This window comes from Ambystoma mexicanum, chromosome 13 (assembly GCF_040938575.1).
Source record: "Ambystoma mexicanum isolate Mex_15411 chromosome 13, UKY_AmexF1_1, whole genome shotgun sequence".
Lineage (NCBI taxonomy): Eukaryota > Metazoa > Chordata > Amphibia > Caudata > Ambystomatidae > Ambystoma > Ambystoma mexicanum.
In genome coordinates this window covers 484,047,622-484,070,397 of record NC_090938.1, presented here as the reverse complement: position 1 = coordinate 484,070,397, position 22,776 = coordinate 484,047,622, and the positions used below count along the sequence as shown (strand labels likewise).

The 22,776-nt window shown below is 47.5% G+C and overlaps 1 protein-coding gene across 6 annotated transcripts in view; it reads left to right on the top strand.

Moving 5' to 3' along the window:
- TANC2 (tetratricopeptide repeat, ankyrin repeat and coiled-coil containing 2) overlaps positions 1–22,776 on the top strand; it is a 3,436,361-nt gene that overhangs the window by 3,136,373 nt on the left and 277,212 nt on the right. For all 6 annotated transcript variants that reach the window (XM_069634135.1, XM_069634134.1, XM_069634133.1 and 3 more), the window contains 2 exons: positions 14,982–15,167; positions 16,670–16,763. In XM_069634135.1, coding sequence (XP_069490236.1) covers positions 14,982–15,167; positions 16,670–16,763 — 280 coding nt within the window. The remainder of the gene's footprint in view (positions 1–14,981; positions 15,168–16,669; positions 16,764–22,776) is intronic.

The following is a 22,776-nucleotide window of genomic DNA, read 5'->3' as shown; positions in this document are numbered from 1 at the left end:
TGCAATAATGGATTTCCTTTCATTCCGCCTACTCTTGCTACATAGTATTTAGCCACGCGTATCACATTTCGAGTATCCCTGTACTTCAGACTCACCGGCAGTGATTTTGCTCGTGTTTCCTGGCTATATGCTTCAGGAACACTGCAGCTGAGGTCCGGATCTCACCACCTGCTCCTTAGACGCTCCTGGCTATGGCAGAAGGACAAGCATGCCCAGCTTTCATAAGGGAAGGTCGGCCCTGTCCATGGCCTTCCCTTTTTAACCACACTGGCTGCCTGGAGACCCCAGAGCGTCTGCTCTGCCACGGGGTAGCGTCCCGGCTCGTAGTCTCTTCCAGCTGGTTTTCTCTCTGCCTCCTTGCTGCTCACTTCCAGAACGCTAGTTCCTTGCAAGTCAGGGATCCCCTGCTGGACTCAGCCACGCAGCCTCCCTGTTTGCTGTGTCTCTGGCTGCTGCTCCCTGCACTGCTGTATGCCCCACCTTTTATACACTTGCAGCAAATAAACAGGCTGCAGGTGTGGGGTCAGTGTAGAGCCTGCCTGACCTTTCATTACCCAATTATCTGGATGTGCCAGTCCTTTACCTCTGAGTGATTTGGATCTTAAAGGGGCAGCAGGTCTTTTCTTATTCCTTTTAATGGCCTGCAGGGGAAGTGTAGGTTTTCGCATTGGGCTAAGGACCACATTATCCCACAATGGCAGAGGGGGGCGGGGGAGGGGTGTAAGGGAGGTCAGTTTCAGGGAAAGGGGGATACCATGTCTTGCCTATCGGCACTCCATCCCCACTCCTCGAAGACCCTCCACTCAGATGATCCTCCCACGCTTGTCCATCCCCAGGGTCAGGATCCAAGAACAATGGACCTTCCCTGGCCATTTTAGCAGAGGATCCCCGGGGAGTAGGCATGGGAGTACTGCCAGCTTTCTCACTAGTAATCCACAGTATTATCCAAAGCTTAGAAACACATAGAGCAGAATCCACGCTTATTAAAACCTTTAACTTTGTTTTGTGCGATAATTAACCAGTTGTCCAGTGTTTTAATAGGTTTCATGTAGGTAGGAAGTAGTTGATTTCTCAAGGTTGGTGCCTTGCTATAGGAACTGGTTGTTTTACTTCCAATGTACTCCTTCAATTTATCATCCATTCTTTGCAAATGCCAATCTATATTCAAAATTCTGTAAAGTACATTGCTTTCGCTTCTGTAGTGAGTGATGAATCTCACTAGTTGTTTGTTAGGATGTTTTGTTGCCTTGCACATTACTTCTAGCCGCAATAAGTTCATCCCTTGTTCTGTTCTGCAACTTCATGGCTGCTTTATTAATACAAACATCACTGTACCCTCTCCTAGTAATCGGCTAGGGTGTTCTCTTCTGAAGTAAAGTGGTAATGACAGTTCTTGCCAACAGAAAAGTTCCCAATGTCTTGGGTGATCAAAACGACAAAAGAAATGTTCCACAATGTGTAACTCGAAGGATTAAGGTTTAGCACCTTTCGCATGGATAACTTCTGGTTCTGCTTTTCCTTTCTTTATCTCCTTGGGTCCCAGACCTTGTATCTTCACTCCACTGTTATATTTTCGTATGGGTACGAGTCCCAGAATCGCAGTTCTGTATTAAAGTTGGTGTAATATCCGGCCAAGCATAGGTTTTCTTTTGATATGGCTCTTTTGCTTTCAGGGCCCCAGGCCCTCTTATTCTCAAATTCTTATGTGGGTGCGGTCCAAGACTTGCAATGCATGGTCGCAATAGCTTGGTTTACTCTCCTGCCAAGCATATACTTTCTTGTGGACTGTAGTTGCTTCTCTCGGGTTCCCAGACTCATATTCTCTTGTTCTCATATGGGTGCGAGACCCATACTCGAATGTGCTGTTGCAATAGGTTGGTTTGCTCCCCTGCCAAGCATATGCTTCCTTCTGTACTGTCTATGTTTCTCTCAGGCTCCACAATCCTCTTATTCCCTTGCTGTCATATGGGTGTAGGTTCCAGACCCTCTTATCATATGTACTCCAGTTGGCCCCCTGATTCCTCCGGACCTCCAGCACCTCTCGGTCTGCCTGTGTACCTGTTTCCGTGGTTCACGTCTTCCGAGCAGCGGCACTTCACTCTGAGGATCCAGCAGCGTTTGCGATTTCTCTGCGGTCTGCGACGTCTCAACTGGTCAATTTTCATTCGGGTTTCCCTTCTTAGTGGCGGTCGCTGTACCAATCTCTTCTCGCTTTTGGGGACGGGGCTGTACTTTCTTGGGGCACCCAGAGGTTTGCTTGGGCAGCGTGCAAAGTAGCTCCTTCTTCTTGCACTACCTTTGTGCTCCTCTTCGCTTCCATGCTTCCTCGGATGGGTAAGAGGGAAACCATATTTTCACTGGAATATTGTCCCCGAGTCCACAGGGGAACTCCCTTCCAATTGAATCTCCATCATATTGCCAACCCCGGGGGCCAGGGTGGTCTGTGGCGGCACCACCCTGGCCACATGAGGGGACATGTTCCCCGGGAAAGTAGTGACGACATCGCCAGATTCATCACATGTCCTTCTACCCCAGGGCTACAGTATCCAACATACTGACTGCATAGGGAAAACTGGTGGTGTGGTGGCAGTCACCCATAAGATCAAATGGCCCTGCATGGTAATACCAACTCCCACACAAAGCTGCTTCGAATCCCTGTCATGCTTATTCTCCATCTCAAGCACTGACTCAATTACGTTCCACTTTATTTATGGGCCACTTCAAGGTAATGGTAACTTCATCCATGACCTTTGTAACTTTCTCTCATCTGCAACAGATTCCTACTCTAATAATATCCTTGTCAGAGATTTCAACATCCCTGAGTCCCAACCGGCGAATCACCCATGTGACTGCCTATTCTCTCTGACCAACTCTATGAACCTTAAACAGATCGTACTTTCCACCACATGTGTCCTAGGTCACATGCTCGATCTAGTCTTCATGTCCTGCCCGATCCTCTAAATGCTCAAACCACCTCCCCCTCGACTGGACTGACAACAAGGCAATTCCCCTTCTCATATCTCACACACAGGGATGTCCCACAAAGGTCAGGCCAAACGTCCTGTTATTCAGTGCCAATCCTTCATAAATTTCCCACTTCACACAATAGGGTCAAGGTTTGCAACGTGCACCTCCAAAGGAAATGCCTCAGCTCTTCTGAATGCCTTAAGCCACCTTGCCGAAGAACTAGTGGATGCCCATGCACTGCTAAAATCTGGTCACACCAAAGTGAAAACGTCAGACCCTGGTACACCCCACAAGCTCACCGAAAACAAGCATTCTTAATCAGATCCCATGAAAAGCTGTGGCGCAAGAACCGCAACCTAGAGGAGGTCTCATCCCTCAAATCCCTTCATAACCAACGCAGACACATGATTTGCAAGGCTAAATCGGCTTACTACACCTCCAACTTTGAAGCAGCCTCTAACAACAGCAATGCCTTATTCGAAGTAGTGAAGCACTAGTTCAAGCCAGAGGCATAGACGGGGTAGGGCCTGAGAGAGCAGGGCCCATCCAAAATCTGTAAATGCCCGTTCAGCAGTACTGTGTGGGCATGTTATATGTTAATGTCACTGTAGTGGGCCCAACTAGATTAGATTCAGGCCTCACTTGTTGACAATCCTGGCTACTCCTCTGCTCCAAGCCCACACCTATTCTGAGGTGTGGGCTTCACAAGAGAAATGCAACAGAATAGACACCTTCTTCATCAACAACATTTATAAAAAATGTAGGTCAGATTGATGCCTCAAAGCCAAACATAGCCCTTCTAAACACCCCCCCCCCCCCGCCCTCTATAGAGCACTGCCTTGCTGCAGCGACTTGACCCTCCTCTCTCCTAATGATTTCTCAGGCACATTTCCTTCACTTAAACCCACTACACACCTACTTACACAGACCACTTCCTCCCATCCTCTCTCGTTAAACAACTGTTTGGCCCAACCCAGCACTGAACGAACTCCTCTGTATCGTGAATGCCTCCCTCAGAGAAGGTGCATTTCCAGACATGTTAAAGATGGGTGTCTTACAGCCACTTCTAAAAAAGACCTTGCTTAAGGTAGAGGACTTGCCCAACTACAGAGCCATCACAAGCCTCCCTTAATTGGGAAGCTTATCGAGAAAGAAGTTGCACCCCAAATATTTGGCAAAATCGACCAGCTTGACCTGCTCCACGATTACCAGTCTGGCTTTTTACCCAAATGCAGCAATGAGACTGCAACCATCCACGTGGTGGTTGATGCGCTCAGAATCACCTACACTGCAGACTCGGGTCTCCTAATCCTCTTAAACCTATCAGCTACCTTCAAGCACAGTTGATCACCAGATACTCCTCTCCCTCCTCGCTGACTGGATTGGCTTCTCTGTAACCGGTATAAAAAATGGTTTGGATCTTACTTATCAGTCAGGTAGACATCAAGTCTACAGATGGGCTCATTCAGATCCAACAGACTCCGTCATGTGTGGGGTCCCCCAAGGTTCCATTCTCTCATCAATCATCTTCAATATATGCATAGAACCCTTGGGAACTCTCCTAAATGACCCCGACATAGCCATCCATCAGTATGCTGATGACACTCAGCTGCACCTTAAGGTCAGTGGCCCCCAGGACATTGCTTGCCTATGCGACTGCCTGGCTAATATCCAAGCCTGGATGTCAAATGCTTACCACCAACTAAACCCCACATAGACTGAATTTGTCCTCATCACTCCCCCCTCCGAACAAAAAATTGCGCAACAGTGGCTGAATGACCTGTGCCTGGAAGGTTTCACCCGTCAGCTGTCAAACTCAGCCAAATTCCTAGCGTTCATTGTTAATAGTACCTTTTCCTTCCCAAAGCACATAGCCAAAAAGGTGCAAACCGCATAGCTGCAGATCCACACACACTGCAAAATCATACCCTTCATTCCGCTGAATGAATTCCAGTTCTGTGGTTCAAGCCCTCGTTATCTCATATACCAATAGGGGAAATGCCATCTTTAATGGTCTTTCAGCTGCTCAACTGGCCTCCCCTCAAAGTAGCTCACCACACTGCAAGCCACCTCATTACAGGTGCCCACAAATTTGTCCAACTTGGCAGCTAAACTCCACATCTGGAGGCTCACGCACCTCATGTGGCAAAACCAACAAAAGGTTGGAGTCAAAGCTAGCCTGCCAAGAGAAGACTTTCAATCAGTCCTTCTCCTGCCACACCCCAACCATCTAGGAACTCAGTCCTGGTAGAAGCTTGAAATGCCGCACCATGCTACAGTTCCGCAAAACACTAAAAACATGGATCTTTCAACAATACCTGCCTGACGAATAAAGATCACTTCCTCCACCAACAGTACTGCGCTACTGTATGACATACCAAGCCCAATTATGGCACCCTCCTGTTAGCGCTCTGCTGCTCTCGAGCTAGGTTCATGCTATAAACAATACAATAAAATAGATCTCTACATTACCTCTGGTCCTCACAGGTCTGTTAGGTGGTAATAAGTATTTCTCCCCCTTCATTTGGGGTCCTTTAAAAGCAGACACTATTCTGTTCCTCCTGCTAGGGGTTATTCTTCATAAGCTTATTAAGGAAGTGCCCAGTCCTCAGGCCTTCCTTCTGGTCTCGGTTCTCAATGGTAGAACCTGTCTCTGGGTTCTCCTCTCAGTTCACCCACTAGTTTTTGTGGTTTGATCTGTGGCCTATATCTGCCACAGCACCTCTGACAGGATAAATACCTCTGCCCAGGTAGTAGTGCCCATATGTATTCAGGGAGTGCTGACTAGCACATCTACTTCCTCCCAGTCCTTGACCCTCTTTGCCTTTCTCCGGTGTCTTTTACAGTCCTGGGTCGGTGGCTGTCTTGGTAAGCCAGCCCAAGATCGGTGTTTCCAGTGGGTGGCATATTTTGGGTTCCTTGAATGCTTTGCTTCCATGAGATTTGAAAGGTTGCCTCATTCTTATTGCCTTTCTTGTATTTTTCCAGTATTTAATTGATATGCATGTGGCTTACTGTTGGCTTTGTCCCTTTAAGTGTGGGTTTGGCCATAGGCTACATCTTGAAACTACAGAAAAACATGTTCACAGCTTCGTGGTGCTCTGCTGCAGTCTTGGTTCTCATGGCAAGTGGGGTCTGAGTTCCTGCCTGATTGTGAGCAGTTTGAACAGTGTTCTCGCTTTCGGACCTAAGGGTACAGTGCTTTGCTTATGCGTTCCACGTTCAGCAAATGTTTGTCGATCACTTTTCTACAGTGATTTTAAGTTTACTAAACGTTTGTGGTTGGATTCAGCTCCGTGGTTGGAGTTCTTTGCACACTAGTTTTTAATTTCACTTTCTGATTGGAGTTTAGTGGACATATATAATTCAACTCGTCCCTGTGGCTGAACTCTACCAATCCCACAGTATGCTAGGAAGTGTAGTGCTTGGTCATCTGTTTAGGTAATAGTAGCTCCAAAGGGGATATTGGAATACTTCATCTCTGATAGTAGGTTGAGTCCAGGAGACCGGCTCCATCCACCCTCTCTGAGGCACAATGGGTAGCAGCTGGGCCAACTCATTTATGTGTCTCGGCCCCCTCATAAGAAAGGATGGCTAGTTGTTCCTCCAACTCACCACACTTAACCAATAGTTGCATAGAGCGCTCTAATGCAGCGCAAGGTGGCTGTCATGTGTTTTTTTTTTTTTTTGTTAGCTGTTGCATACTCTTCCCTAAACACTGTCGAGATCTAAGTCATGTATATAGAGTGATGCATAGTCCTCACAGTTATTGGAGGGTTTTGTAATAGAAGACGTTTTCTGGAGAGGCGGTAGGCAGTTCAGAAACTGCACATATAGGAAAAAAAGGTTTCATTCAGTTGCTGAATAAAAGATTACAGGCGGGAGACTGCTTCCCCCTGATTACCCCTGCTTACAAAGTGAAAGACACTGGGAAAGAGTTGAGGTGGATGAGCGGGTAGCTATGTTGATATGCTTTTATACCCAATATGTTTTTTAGCAATATCAGAACATCTAGGCGTGCCCTTGGAGTGGTGCATTGTCACCCCCACCAAGGGGTTTCCAGACCATTGTCTGCCTGAAGAGGGGAAAGGAGCAAAGGGACTATAAGAGCCTAAGAAAGTGGTAAATAAATGCTACGAACACAGGGAAAAGAGAGGCCGTGTGGGAAGAATGTTTTACGATGGCATAGGTGTGAGTTGGCGCTGTTAGGTGGAACATTGTGGGGACATCACATGATCGCGGGAGCGTGTTCTCGCGAGATCTCGCGAGACGGGATCTCGCGAGCCCACGCTCCGCGGGAAAACGTTCCCGCTTCAGAGTTGGCGCTCGGCCAGCTGAAGCGGTCACAGAGGAGCGCTGCTCCTGATTACACGAGAAGAAGCAGTGAGCCACAGGACTCACACCACAGCTTCTAGGGCGTAACACCACAGCCACAGGAGGCTACATGGGGGCCCTAGAAGTTTACAGCGTGCCACCAGTGAGCACAACCTTTCCACAGTGAATCAACTGGGAAAGCACAGGACTTGATTGCAATGAACTGTAAGTAAGCGCCCAGCGCCATCAGGCCACGTTAGAGCCTTTCTCCCTTTTGTCAGTCAATAAAGACTGTTAGAAACCCTACAGCGTCCTGTCATCTATTTAGGCCACAACATAACTGGCAACGAGGATACCAGAAGTCCCACGGACCCACCATGCAAGGCGCCACACCACCCCCTGCGCTTCTCCCCTTGCCAGGAACACCGGCAATTCCTTGGATGCAATGGGAACCCCTTTTCTCCACCTACTTGGAAGCAGTGGGCGGCACGCGATATGCCCCCATCAGGAAGAGGGCGATGCTGTTAAATGCGTTAGGGGTTGAAGGTCAGCGCATCTTTGCCGGCCTTAAAGAAATACCTGCGGCCGACAATGACGTCGAAGACGACGATGTTTACAAGGAAGCGACTCGTCGCATCATGAAGAGATTCACCAATAAGGAGAACATTGTACTACACAGGCTGAGATTCTACACTCGCAAACAGGAAGGGAGCGAACCCGTGGATGACTACATCACCAGGATGAGGGAACTCGCTTCTCTTTGCGCCTTTGGAGAAAATGCAGAACAGGTCATCTGCGACATGCTCGTTGTCCACACCAACTCTAGGAAAGTACAGGACAAACTCATCCAAGAAAAGGTCACCCTCGATAAAGCCATCCAGATTGCCAGGGCGGAGGAAGAAACCTCCAGCAGACGCAAGGAGGCGGGAAGTCACCTGCCTGTGCCCGAAATGGCGGCGCTACAATGGAGAGGTCGCAGAGACAAGCATTCCCACGACGGCCCCAAAGACAAAAGTCCCAGGAAAAAGGAGGCACCGAAATGTTACAGATGCGCAAGCACATGGCGAACGACCGCGACTGCCCCGCCAGGAATCAGGAGTGCTCCAAGTGCGGACGCATTGGCCACATGGCTCCGGCATGCATGTGGCGGGAGAAAACTGTTTCCCGTGTTGACGGTGACTGCACCTCAACTGATGATGATGATGAACTACAGGACAGACCCATGGTTGTCATGGTCAATGCCCCCCATGCCAGAAGAGAAAAGCCCCACTGCACCATTACAGTGGACGGAATGGAAACGTGCGTCATGGCTGATTCGGGATCCAACCTCACCATTCTGCCCATCAACACGTTCAAGGAGATGATGGGACAAGAAAAAGTGGAGATTAGATCAACCAGGCAAAAACCGACCGTGTTTGGAGGGGCAACGGTCGACCTTTTGGGCTACATCAAAGCCCGGATCGATTTTAAAGGGAGGTCTACCACCACCAAAATGTATTTTTCACCCAAAGGTCCAGCCGTGCTGGGGTGGGATGACCAACACAAACTCAGCATGAAACTAGATCCCAGCACTCCGGAACAGGTGCTCATGATCTCATCAGGAGCAGCGCAAAACTACAAGGAGATCTTTCCAAACCTGTTTTCCGAGAAACCGGGAAAAGTGAAAAACTTTGTCCACAAGATTCGGCTGAAACCCAACGCCACCCCGGTCAAGCACAAAGTAAGGGCAGTACCTGCCACCGCAAGACCAGCTTTGGACGCCCACCTGCGGAAGATGGTCGAAGAAGGAACCATTGAAACCGTGGAATCCTCAGAGTGGCTGAGTCCGGTAGTATTAGTAAAGAAAAAGTCCAGCAACGACCTCAGGATCTGCATCGACCTGAGAAGCCTGAACTTAGAGGTGATCACGGATAGCTTCCCTCTCCCCAGCATCAATGAGATTGTCCTCATGATGAAGGAGGCGGCCATTTTCTCGAAGCTGGACATGCGTGATGCCTATCACCAGATTCCTCTACACAAGTCCTCCCGCCCCCTGACGGCGTTCATCACTCCTTTTGGCACCTTCCAATACACCCGCATGCCTTTCGGGTTATCGTCCGCAGCATCCGCATTCCAGAGGATGATGAACTCCGTGCTTAAAGGACTCACCAATGTCTCATTCTTCTAAGATGACATCCTGGTGTACGCCAAAGACAACGAGACCCATGACAAGGCACTCAAGTCAGTCCTGAGCAGACTTCAGGAGGAAGGCATTCACCTACGCCATGAAAAGTGTGTCTTCGGGGTGAACAAGGTAGAATATCTTGGGTACTGCATCTCGAGTGATGGGGTAAGCCCCAAGAAGAACCTCATGGAGGCCATTACAGAAGCACCGGCGCCGATGTCCAAAGAGGAACTATGCTCATTCTTGGGCCTAGCCGAGTACTATGCCAAATTCGTCCCCAGGTTCTCCGAGACCACGTCTCCCATGAAGGAGCTCCTGAAGAAGGGGGCAGCTTACTCTTGGGGCCCAGAACAGGATGAGGCTTTCGGCGAAATCAAGAAAAGGATTCTACATGCGCCGTGTCTTAAACCATACAACCCTGAATGGGACACCTGCATCACCACTGACGCCAGCGCTTACGGCCTGGGTGCCACCTTGACCCAGAAGAAGGGCGACACTGAGAACATTGTGGCGTTTGCATCCAAGGCATTATCCTCATCCGAGAAGAATTACTCTGCGGTAGAGAAAGAGATGTTGGCATGCGCCTGGGCCGTCGACTATTTCAGATCATACGTATGGGGGACAAGATTCAAGTTGATCACCGATCACAAACCCCTAATTCACATGTTGAGCCCGGGCGGCACCAAGACAGCCACCCCTAGACTGGCCAGGATCGCCGCAAAGCTCCAAGAGTATACCTATGAGATACAACACATTGCGGGCTGGAAAAACGCACAAGCGGACTGCATGTCCAGGCTCCTGAACCAAAGCGCCCCCGGCACCACATTCCTGGAAGACGAATGTGTCGTTGCTTCCATCGGCGACTTGAGGAACGTCGAGTACATGGAAATGAGCGAGCGCCACTGGCAGGAAGAGTTCGAGCAGGACCACGCCCTAAGGCACGTAAGCACCTGGGTTCGAAATGGATGGCTCAACGAGAGAGCGATCCCCGAAGGCCTTGGTCCCTACTGGAAGGTGAACGAGGAAATCACCGCCATGAATGGTCTCATTCTCAGAGGTGATCAAATCATCCCACCCAGCGGAATCCGCAAAGTCATACTGTGCAGAGCACACTCGGGCCATCTAGGGTGCAACATGACCAGAAGAAGGATACGCGACGCATACTGGTGGCCAGGCATGGACCAGGACGTACGGCAGATGGTCGATAGGTGCCATGAATGCTCAAACAGCGACAGGCGCCTAGCCGTGAGGCAAGCCCCCATGTTGCCCACCAAAGTCCCCAAAGGGGTGTGGCGAAAACTGGGTCTGGATTTCATAGGGCCGCTGGACAACATGCCCCCAGAGCACAGGTACGGGATAGTGATGGTCGACTATTTTTCCAAATGGGTGGAAGCTGACTTCACCTCAGACATCACCACAGGAACAGTCATTGAAACACTCACCGCCATATTCCAGCGGGAAGGCCTTCCCGAAGAACTCGTCACAGACAACGGTGTCCAGCTAGTCTCCAGAGAAATGGAAACATTTCTCAAGCTCAACAACATCCAACAGCGGAAAGCAAGTCTATACCACCCACAGGCAAATGGCCTAGTCGAGCGGGCAAACCGCTTCATCAAGGGGGCGCTACAACTGGCTCACGCCTCGGGCCTAGACCCATACAAGACAGTCAAAGAAGCCGTAGCGGCCCACAGTCTCACCCCCAACGCCGTCACAGGTGTTTCACCTTTCCATCTGCTGAGGGGGAGAAGGGCAGCATCCTCACTGGTACCACCATGGCTCCAGCAAGTGAGGGCCGACGAAGACGTTGACATGGATGACATAACGTGCCGCATGCAGCGCAACAAAGAAGCAATGAAAGCACAGGGGGATTTGCGCCAAGCCGCTCGACACACACAAGTCACAAAGGGGATCTGGTGAAGATACGACTTCCCCACAAGGACACCTCCACTGGTTCCAGATACAGCAGTCCCATAGAAGTCATGGAGAGAGGGACAAACCACATCTGCACCAGCGATGGCAGGAGATGGAATCTAGAAAGGGTAGCCATGTACCGCAGGAAAGAAGACACTGTACACTCACAAGGAGACACTGGAGAAGAACAAGTCTGCCAAGAGTCATACGAGAACCATCACCTCCCAAGTAGAGATACCATAGAGCCGCACCATCACAACGACTTCGCAAGCCCCATCCTCCCAACAACACCCAGGGAATCACAGCAAAGAGCTGGACAAAGAGAACCTGAATCACCAGCACCTTCCCAAAGACACTTCATCGATCCCGCTCCATACCCCGATCCTGGAAGGCCCCAGAGAGAGAGAAGGAAACCCAGGAAATATGCGGACTTCATCATGGAGTGACAACCCATCCTTTTTCCCAGCAAAGGAGGTGTGTGGGGACATCACATGATCGCGGGAGCGTGTTCTCGCGAGATTTCGCGAGACGTGATCTTTCAAGCCCACGCTCCGCGGGAAAACGTTTCCGCTTCAGAGTTGGCGCTCGGCCAGCTGAAGCGGTCACAGAGGAGCGCTGCTCCTGATTACACGAGAAGAAGCAGTGAGCCACAGGACTCACACCACAGCTTCTAGGGCGTAACACCACAGCCACAGGAGGCTACATGGGGGCCCTAGAAGTTTACAGCGTGCCACCAGTGAGCACAACCTTTCCACAGTGAATCAACTGGGAAAGCACAGGACTTGATTGCAATGAACTGTAAGTAAGCGCCCAGCGCCATCAGGCCACGTTAGAGCCTTTCTCCCTTTTGTCAGTCAATAAAGACTGTTAGAAACCCTACAGCGTCCTGTCATCTATTTAGGCCACAACAAACATGATATGCAAAAGGGAGGAGACTGATATGTCCTAAAGCATTGTGATAATTGTGATGCGTTTGCAAGGCACATTTGGAGAGTTAAAAGCTAGTACACATAATTGTGAATGCATGAGGAGCTCGAGATTGTGCTTGAGCAATCATTGATGTTGGTTGGCTTTTTTGCTCGGGCGTCTCTATATGTTGTACCCCAAGTTAAACTCCAGAATGTGCATTCTGTGACTGTCAAGTCTGAGCCAGCAGTGGCATAGACTGTGCATAAAAGTGGATGTTATTGGTAATAGAAGATAAGAGAATGGAATGGTAAAACGGGTACAGTGAAATTAAAAAGTCCTGGTACCTTGATCTCAAAAAGGTTATTAACAAGGGTTTGTTACAAGCCATGTTGTTCTACGCTGTATTTGAGTTCATGGTGTGACAAAATTGATTTTTACTCCAAAATAGACTATGTGACTGTATCAATACTTAGCCTTCTATATTGAGAATATATAGCCTGAGCTCACTATTCAGGATGTGTTCATTAGACTATGTGAAAGTCTGAGTTTTTTTGTTGTTGTCTTTATTTCGAAAGTTGAAGCCATCATAAAAGACACAAATACAATTTAAAAGTTATACAATAACTTTCAACAAATTCGAGTTACATATGCAACCAAACAAGGTAGGTAGGGAAAGAAGTACCAGAGGTCTGTTTTTCTTTATGCAGTGACAGGCTGTCACACATTCCTCGTGTTATGTTAGTATACTTTGACTGTTGCCATGAGGCTATGACACGCGTTGTACAGTGTTTTGTGCCACAGTATGGCCACCTCACAGGGACACAGGACTGAGGGACAGGGAAGAAACCTTTCGGGTCACATTTAGGGACGTCGTTTAGGGGTTACCAGGGGTCGCACTTGCGACCCCTGAGGTCTCCCTTGCTACCCCTGTGGTCTCCTTTGCTACCCCTAAAAAAAAAATGTAAAAAAAGTTATTTTTTTTATTTATTTTTTTTACAATTTGAAGCTCCTCTTGGTTTCTAGACTGACTGGATTTCTTGTTCAGGCTCCTTAAAAACAGGGGGTTCCATAAGTGTAACAATTTGAGCAGTGACTATAAATAAGAAAGAATAGGAATAACAAAATGGCTTCCTGGAATTTTATTCAATAATTGCTAGACTCATTAAAGGTTTATTTCAGGCACACTTCAGGGGGTGAGTCACTGAGTTAGTCTGTTCCTAAACACCTCAAATTCGCAATGCAGACAAAATCCTCCAAAAAGCATTTAGAGTAGAATAAGCATGCATTTTGGACTATGTATTTTGCTTTTCGCAAGTTGCAATTATAGCATGTTTCTTTCTGCCGATACATATGGTGATCCATTCTTGTATGAAATGTATATCACGTTACAGTGATATTGTAACCATATTTTTCATAGTGTACTTAGAAACAATGCTATGTGATGCCACTTCCTCTTTTGTCAAAGGGTAAACGGTTGTGTTCCATCGCTTCTTGTGATGTCACTTCGGGGTGGGGTCAAATTACATCACTTCCTGTGAGGTCATCAGAGGTCAAGGTTCATGTGATGTCACTTCTGCTACCCCTGGCATTTTGGTGAAATGATGCCCCTGGCAAATGTCAAAACCAATGTGCCCAAAGATCGGCACTGAGAGGGTGCCCTCAGCTAGCCAGCCAGCTAAAGTGGAGTAAATGGGTGTGAAACAGAAGTGAATGAGGACACTGGGGCAGGGTTTCCCCTTTGTTTACTGAAGGGCCTTTTTCAAATAAATAAAAAACGTGCTCATAATTCTTGGGAGAATAGAATTAGGTTGAAATTAGAGAAACAGTATTTTATTCATGCCGCTTTATATTTCACAACTAAAATCCTTAACACATTATGTGCTGCAGCTTATGTGTCTGAAAATGTTTTCTCATCCATGTAACTTATTATCGATCGGGTGATGTTTCCTAATGATGGTATTATTAGTAGGCAAAACCATGGCATAAACAAGTTATATACCTCTGGGTTCTCCTCATGGCTTTGGAGTCTGGCTGGTTGGTACAATTCAAATGTGGGAAGACTGAAACTAAGGTGTGGCCGATACCACAACCTGAAATTGGGACCTCAGTGTGGGAGGATTATGAAATGCGCTCTTATTGATGTCAGGCTTTGAACAACAAAGGCTGAAGGGTCCTCTCTTTTACATGGTCTCAAATCCCAAGAGGTAACCGTGAGGAGATCCGGTTTTACGGGTCATTTTTTTTTTATCTCAGTTTTTTACATATAACATTATTTTCCTTTGGTTCGGAGCTGAAGACTGCAAAGTGCTGAGTTACATCGGGGACAAAGGATTGCTTAAAGAAACAAAACCAAAAAACCCGTCTGGCTTGCTTGGGAACAGCTGAAGGAGCGAACAATGTGTAGTTTCGGTGCAAATCAGAATAGAAATGAGGGAGTAGCTTTGCTTTCTTTGTCACCGATAATTAAAGCTCTAGGTGGAGAGGCAACCATTGGAGGGTAAATATCTACCTTTTTCAGCTCGCACAAATCCCTTCATGGGAAACGTTCAGACCGGGATACACTGGTAGTTGAGCTCTGTGTCAAATTGTCGGTGGGATGGTGAAGCAACGATAAACAGAGCATGTATTTAATTCATCCTTAAAAAAACTGTTTTAGATTTTAGCTGTAAGTGATTAGTTCTTTGTATGTTGAAAGTAGTTTCTCTTTCTTTCACAGGTTGATCATTTGGATAAGAATGGGCAATGTGCTTTGGTCCACGCAGCTCTCCGAGGGCACCTGGAGGTAGTAAAGTTCCTTATCCAGTGTGACTGGACCATGGCTGGGCAGCAGCAAGGGGTATTTAAGAAAAGTCACGCCATCCAGCAGGCCTTGATCGCAGCTGCAAGCATGGGCTATACAGAGGTAAGCGAGGATTTGGGCGGGGGCCAGAATCAGTAAAGTTGTTTTTTAGTTCGACAGTTTAGAGAAACTTCTTTTTAAATCTGACAAGTGCGAAGCTTTCCAGACAGAATGGGTTTTGGAGAAATCTCATATAACCATCACTGAAAACAGTCTATGGTGTGGAATTAGCCAGGTTTTTTGATGCAATGTCATTTAAACCACCTTTAAACAACATTTTCAATCATTCTGATCAGCGTACAGTGTAAGCGGACATGTCAAACTGCTTTTCAAGTGTTATTCAATCCTTTACTGAGGTGTATCAGCAGACTAGCTCATTGATATTTTGTATACTAACCTGCACATAGAATGAGTGTCAGCCAGGCATTCTTTTGACACGTTTTAAATTACATTTTCTGCATACAGTATTTCGCTGTACGGTCTTTTATTGTAGCTCTAACTGCAAGTCGCTCCACTGTAGATATTGCGTACTGCAGGCCATACTGCAAGTTAGAGAATGCAAGTTAGAGAAATGTCTAAGTGGAGCCACTTCCAGTTAGTGCTACCATGGGATAATTGCCCATTAGGGTTAGGGCTAACTATTGGGGTCAATGCAAATAGATCTCTTTGCCACACTTCCGAATGCTTAATGGCTCAGCACACCACCCTGTCTGACTCTAATCTACACCGACAACATTACCACATTAATATGATCAGCTGTACATTTGTGAACATGGGTGCGATAGCCTTGCCTGTTTTAAAGTCGATGTCCTAGGATTATTTTTAAGGTATCCTCTAATTAGACTGCCTCTGTCTGCTGTATCACAACAAGCACATTTCGATTAAAATAACAAAAAAGTCAGACGCACATGGTTGCCTCTTTGTTATTTTAGTTAGAATGAGAAATGTGGCTGTTGTAGTTTTAAGTGGTTTTATACGATTGACCTGTTCCTATGACACACCTCCCAAGCTCGTTATCTATTATGATGTTGGAGCGCCCAAAATTCAACTGTGACTTGCAGGTTGTTCACAGATCTCAACAGTGCTCACTCAACCTATTAAGCTATCTTAATACCTAGAGTAGAATATCGTGCTGTGGAAAGAGAGTGAAGGCTGTGTATTTCTTTACAGGCAAAAGAGGCATATTTGAAATCGAATATCAAAACCTTCATGAATGACATTTTATAGCACTGATTTCTGCAAAATTAAACATTTTAAAGATGGTTGCATGCAGTACCTGATTTATGGAAGTTTTCACCGAATAATACCCATATTTCCTGAGATGGTAGGGCACTTGTTACACTGCTGTAAGGTCTAATGTAAGTAAGTAGTGCCTTCCATCTTCCTCCACCTGACAACCCACACTGGGCATTGGATTCTGCAGAAACTTGTTTCATAGCAAAGAGGGAGGGAGGGAGGGAAGGAGACAGAGGGAGACAGACGGAGGGAGAGAGAGAGAGAGAGGTAATGAAATTAACACCTATTCCGTATGCTCTTTTGTGTGCTGACCTGGATTTCTCTTTCAGATTGTGTCCTACCTGCTTGATCTTCCAGAAAAGGATGAGGAGGAGGTGGAGCGAGCTCAGATAAACAGCTTTGACAGTCTCTGGGGGGAGACAGGTACATTTTGAGTTAATAGCATATGCATGTATGTCACATGCTCTTTTCCTTGGTGCAGACCTATTGGAATCGTGTCTAGCTCGTATAATAAAGGCGTGTATAAATCATTAGCAGTGTTATTTCAACCTCCTCATCCCTTTTCCATGCAGTGTCTGCAGAAAATGTATAAACTTAAACGGCGATGACCTGCCAAACCAAATGTTTCTCTATCCTTTCTGTATCTGTCCCTATCGTGTGACAAACAACAATAAATTGATAGCTGTAAGGTTTTGAGTTCATTATAACCACTGCTATTGCTCAGGGAAACCTTCTTTATATCCTATCGTTTTTTCTTAGACTGTCTGAGCCAGTACAGATAGGGAGCAGCCCATTCTTGGGCCTTTCCACCGTTATGAACAGCCCATTCTAAAATGCTAGGCCATGATCCCTGTGTCTTACGTTGCTTGTGGTCTCGTGCCAAACGGTACGTGAGCTTGCAGCTTGGGCTCACCCACCCTCTTTGGATTTACAACCAAGCCCGGTTTGCATATTCTTTTTTATTATTATATAATACCAGAGCAGGCTAATAAATGATGGAGTAGAAGGATGTTAAGAGCAATTGCTAGTGTCTATGTTTAATTTAAGGAATTTCCATCAATCACACTTTAGTGATGCAGAGTGAGCAGGTGGCATAGAAATGTTCTTATGTGGGTCTCGAGTTGTGCATAGACCCCCAAGCTTTATCTCACTGGCAATGCTCGCTCAGGCCAAAACATGTCAGATATTGCTTTTGACCTCACACCCATGGGGAGTAATTTAGCCGTTAAGACTGGCCTGTCTCTTTTGTTGTGGGGCAAATCTTGATTTGCTCATGGGGTTTCCCCTTTTGAAAAGTCTCTTTTTAAATCTCTTTATTAGTTTTAGCATCATATCAACCACAATGAACAGATTGTATCCATCAAGGAAGATACATCAAACGATCTAATTAACCCATCCAAATCCCCAAAACCCCTATCCCGTTTCTCTCCCAAACAACTGCAGAACACATGTTGCACATAAGAAAATCCAGTGCTGTACAGGCTAGCTCCTTCATAAGGTACTCTTCCTGCACCTTACCACATCAATACAACCGTGCCATGCAAAACACATTTGAAAAGTGTCTTTAGTGAAATAAAGCAGATTTGTTGGAAAGGTTACGACCAATGAAAATTGACATGTTTGTACTCCCTGTGGTGATACATGGAAGAACCTTGTCATAGTCAATTGTTTGAGGTCTGTCCAGGCTCAAACATGGGTTTCATCATTATTCTGCTAGGTCCCTATCTAGAGGCTAAAAACATGAATAGCAAAGCTACCCAAATGGAAAGGAAGAGACTAGTTAAACACCAAAGCGTAATCAGTGTTACAAATGGTCTAAAGAACACACCAGCTCCCACAGATGGTTCAACATTTTTTATTAACATTAATGGCAGGGGGCTATAGGCCGCCCCTCGCTCTCTCATCTCAAGTAAGCAGTTTCCACCCTTGCCCAGTCGTCCCTACTTCACAGGTTAATATATAGAGCTTGACCCCTACTGGCTGTGGTCTACCATGCTGTAAGTGAGGGCCTAAAAGCAAACACTTAATCTTCTAATCTCCTTATGGGACTTGCTGGGCTATTCCTACTCTACCATTCAGGCTATTTTTAAGGGTTTGCAGGGCTGTGCTTCACACTCTAGCTCTACTCGTTGTTCTTCAATTATATGAGTACCTGGACATTTGAGGGGCAATCCAATGTAATGTTGTGAGCAGCTGAACATTTGCTTTCAAAAGCTGAAAATTGTGTGAATACCAGGTCTTTTTAAAGCCAGATCTACCATGAGATAGTATTACCTCGCATATGAAGTGAATAATATAGCAAATGGTGGCAATTGCTCGTATGGCACAGTCTCTTGCCCGAACAAATCAAGAGGGGCAACAGTAACATCGGTGGTGGTCAATATAAACACCCCATAGTGAAAAAGGGTTTGAAGTGTTAACCTTAACTCTAGGTAGACAATAGACACATACATTGAAATGAGTTTCAGATTGTGTTTTGTTCATCATAGTGAGTCTTTTTAAAGTAAGATATTGTTAAGTGTAATGTGTGTTTGTGATGAATATTAAAATATGTATATTTTTGATAATCACATGGTTATTCGCCCTATTTTTGGTTAGGGGGTGAACATGACAAAAAGCATAAGCATCTGTAATTACTCGCTCTGAGCAGAAAGGAAAGGAAGCTGGTTTGTGGGACTTCATAGGTTTTTGTACTTTCCTGTCCTCACCCACACAGCCCCTAAAAAGAGGACTTTTGCAGCTCAAGATAGCTTATCGTATGTGACAAATACCTTCCATCAGAGTTCTTGTCTACTTAGTCAATCGTCCACTATTGTCTTGTCTCGTCTGCTTGCGCCCCTCCTTGTGTCCTTCCCTAGTGTCTCCACCGCCAACTTTCCTCTCCACCCCTCTTCCTCTCTTCTTCCCCCAACTACTCTATGGTGCTCTCTGTTTCTCCTATATTTTCAAACTGCTTCTCTATCGACTAGCCTTCTCTCCTCACTAAGTCTGGTAGGAAGAAGTTCAAAACGGATATCCTGGTCTCCAACCCAGGCCTCTCTATCACCGACACCTATACCAGTGATTCTTCCCGACAGACCCTCACCGACATCCTCTTTTGTCCTTCCCTCGCCAGACCTATGGACCCTTCATGTGGTCTCTGTGCTCTCTCCTTTCTCTTTGTCTCCCATTAATGGTGGCACCCGGTGGGAGGCCCTCCTAGCCCCCTTCCACTCCTCGAAGGTTATCATTAATGTTTACCTGAATGGCACTGTCTTGGTGCAAGGCCCTCAGGCCAACCTTCTCCTCCTTGATAGACGCTTCCCACGCCTCATCAATTTCCTTTCTTCTCCTGCTGTCTCTTCTCTCCCTTCTTCGGCTTCCTTGCCTCCCCCCTCTACCTCCTCACTGGCTACCTTGCCCTCTTCTTCGAGGGGATTGGGTACTCTGACGTATTCCATATCTATGACAGTAATCACCACAGCTGTGCTGATTACTGTCAGCAATATGGAATACGTCGTCTGACCATCCCATCGAAAGAACGTTAGCAGGTAAGAGAGTAACTTGTTCTTCTTCTTCTGCCCCCCCTCGGGCTCCTTCTACACCTGCACAGGTCATACCTCTAATTTGTACTCCTTCCCGGAAGTCTTTCAAGGTTGGCAAGCTTCTCCATATTGCCACTCTCAACTCTCGCTTAGCTGTCAACACTCTTCTGACATCTGCTGCCTCCTGGAAAAACTTGATCTCGATGTCCTCAGTCTCACTGAGACATGGTTCCCGGCCAGCTCGGTCACAAGCCTTGCCACTCTCCTCCCTGATGGCTACAAGATCTTCTCCGTGCCCAGATCCAACCGTTCTGGAGGGGGGTGTAACCTTGATCTTCCCGGAGTGGATTCCTGCCTCTGTCATTCCTATGCAGGCCTACTCCTCTTTCGAATGCCTTGTCTGCAGACTCTCTCTCTCTCTCCTGGCCACTCTTTCCGTGGCTACTACCTATCGGCCACCTGGTCAGATCACCTCCTTCCTCTCTGAGCGAGCAGACCTTTCCTCCTCCATCCTGGCCTCGACCACTCAACACCTCCTGCTTGGAGACTTTAACATCCACCTGGATGCTTCCTGTCCTTCCTCTGGACTGTTTTGTGATCTCTGGCCCGTCTCACTCTGCAGGGCACACTCTGGATGTTCTGATCTCCTCAGACATCCCCCTCTCAATCCCCTTCACCACTCCTCTCTCTTGGAGTGATCACTTTCTCCTTTCCTCCCATCTCTCCCTCTCTACCCCTCAGGCCAGCCAACTACAGCAGTGCCACCTACCTTCTTGGTCATCCAACCCATGAAGCATGTGTCAGTTGAGGCTTTCGCCGCCACTTTCTCTCCCCCTCCTCTTCCTCTGGCTGACTCACAACCTGACACAGCCCTTTCCCTGCTCCACTCGTCTATCGCTGATACTCTTGATGTTCTTACCCTGTCATGAGGATTCGCTTGAAGCCCAAAGCCAAGTGCAACTCCTGGTATGACTCTTACCTAGTCACCCTTAAACGCAAGTGCAGGGTGGCAGAGAGGAAATGGCTGGCTTCCTGCTCATCCTCTGACAAACTGACCTGCCACCTGCTCCAAAGGCAATACTGTCTCTCTGTCCGCACTAAGAAGAGAGCCCACATCCAAGACTGCATCTCTGCGGCATCTAACAACTCGGCCGAACTCTTTAAAATCTGCAAGGAGCTGGCCAATCCTGCTGCAGTCTCTACCTCTCCTGTCCCCTCCCAGTCCCTCTGCACGGCCCTGGTTTCTCATTTCATCTCTAAAACCCAGGACACCCTCTCTTCCTCTCCTCCTCCTCCCTCTACTCTCTCCTCTACCTCCGGCCCCACTGTGGCCACCTCTCCTCCCTCTTTCTCTGTTCTTCCCTGATAAGGTTTCTAGACAGGTCCGATCTATGAAAATCTCATCAAAACAGGTTCTTTCCTGTTCTTCCAAAATCATCAATGACCACATTGACACCCTTGCTCCTGCCCTAGCTTACTTCTGCAACCACCCCTTTGCCACTAAAGCCTTCCCTTCCCCCGAAGCACTCTCTTGTGCACCCTCTTCTCAAGAAACCCTCAGCCGACCCCTGCTGCCCGGCTTACTATCGCCCAATCTCCATCACTCCTTTCCTGGGCAAACTCCTGGAAAAGCTGGCCATCTCCCAGCTTAATCCTCACACTGAATCTGTTGGTTGTCTTCAGAGCATCCAGAAGCACGGAAACTGTTCTCCTGAACATCTTTGAAGACCTGCTCTCTATCCTTGATTCTAATCTCCCCTCTTTCCTCATCTTACTCGATCTCTCTTCTGCCTTTGACGCGGTCAACCATGCCATCCTGCTCAATTGTCTCTGTAATGACCTGGGTATCACCGATCAGGCCCTGGCCTGGCTGACCTCGTACCTCTCTGATCGACCCTCCCAGGTCCAAGTTGGGTCCTTCCTTTCCTCTATCTCACTCTCTACCGGTCGTTCCCCAGGGGTCTAACCTCTCTCCCTGGCTGTTCAATCAATACCTGGCACCTCTCGCCCACCGCATTGCCGCTCTCTGCTTCAACTTTCATTTCTATGCAGATGACACTCAGCTCGTTTTCAGGGGCCCCTCTGCCACCTCTTTTCCATCTCTGACTGTCTGTTTGCTATCCTGGAGTGGTGTGCCACCACCGATCTCTGCTTTAATGCCAGTAAAACGGAGATTCTCCTCATCAACTCACCTGCACCCTCCTTTCCTGTCACTCTCTGGCCGGTGTCCCTTGGCCCTCTTCCTCCTCCCATCTGTAAGGCTAAGAACCATGGGGTCATCTTCGACTCCATGCTCTCCTTTTCTCCTCACATCTCTGACGTCTCTAAGAAGTCAAACTACAAACTGCACCTCCGAAGAGGTATTCTTCCTATCCCCTCCTTCCCCAAGAAGCTCACTATCTCTAGATCTCTGGTTCTCTCTAGGCTGGATTACTGCAAGAGCCTCTTTCTAAATCTGCCTGCTTCTATTCTCTGCCCTCTGCAACTCGCCCAGAACAGGACTCCAAGACGTGTCCGTGGCCTCAAGCCCAGGGATTGTATCTCTCCAGCACCAAAATCTCTGCATTGGCTCCCAGTGGCTGCAAGGATTAAGTTCAAGACACTCTGCATTGTCCACAAGGCCTTCTGGGTCCTGGGTCCTCAATACCTCCAACTCTCTCTTCGTAAATACCTCCCTACTCAAGCTCTTCACTCCTCCACCTCCAACTCCCTCAGGGTCAGTTGCTTCTCCAAGCAACAAGTTGCTGGTAGATCTCTTTTTTCGGCTTGGGCCTCCCTCTGGAACAGCCTCCCTGCCTCTCTGAAACTCGTACAGAACCATCTCCGGTTCCGGAAGCACCTCAAGACCTTCCTCTTTGCTTCTGCCTTTTCTCTTCCTCCCCCCTGCTGATTTCCTGTCTGATACTTCACTG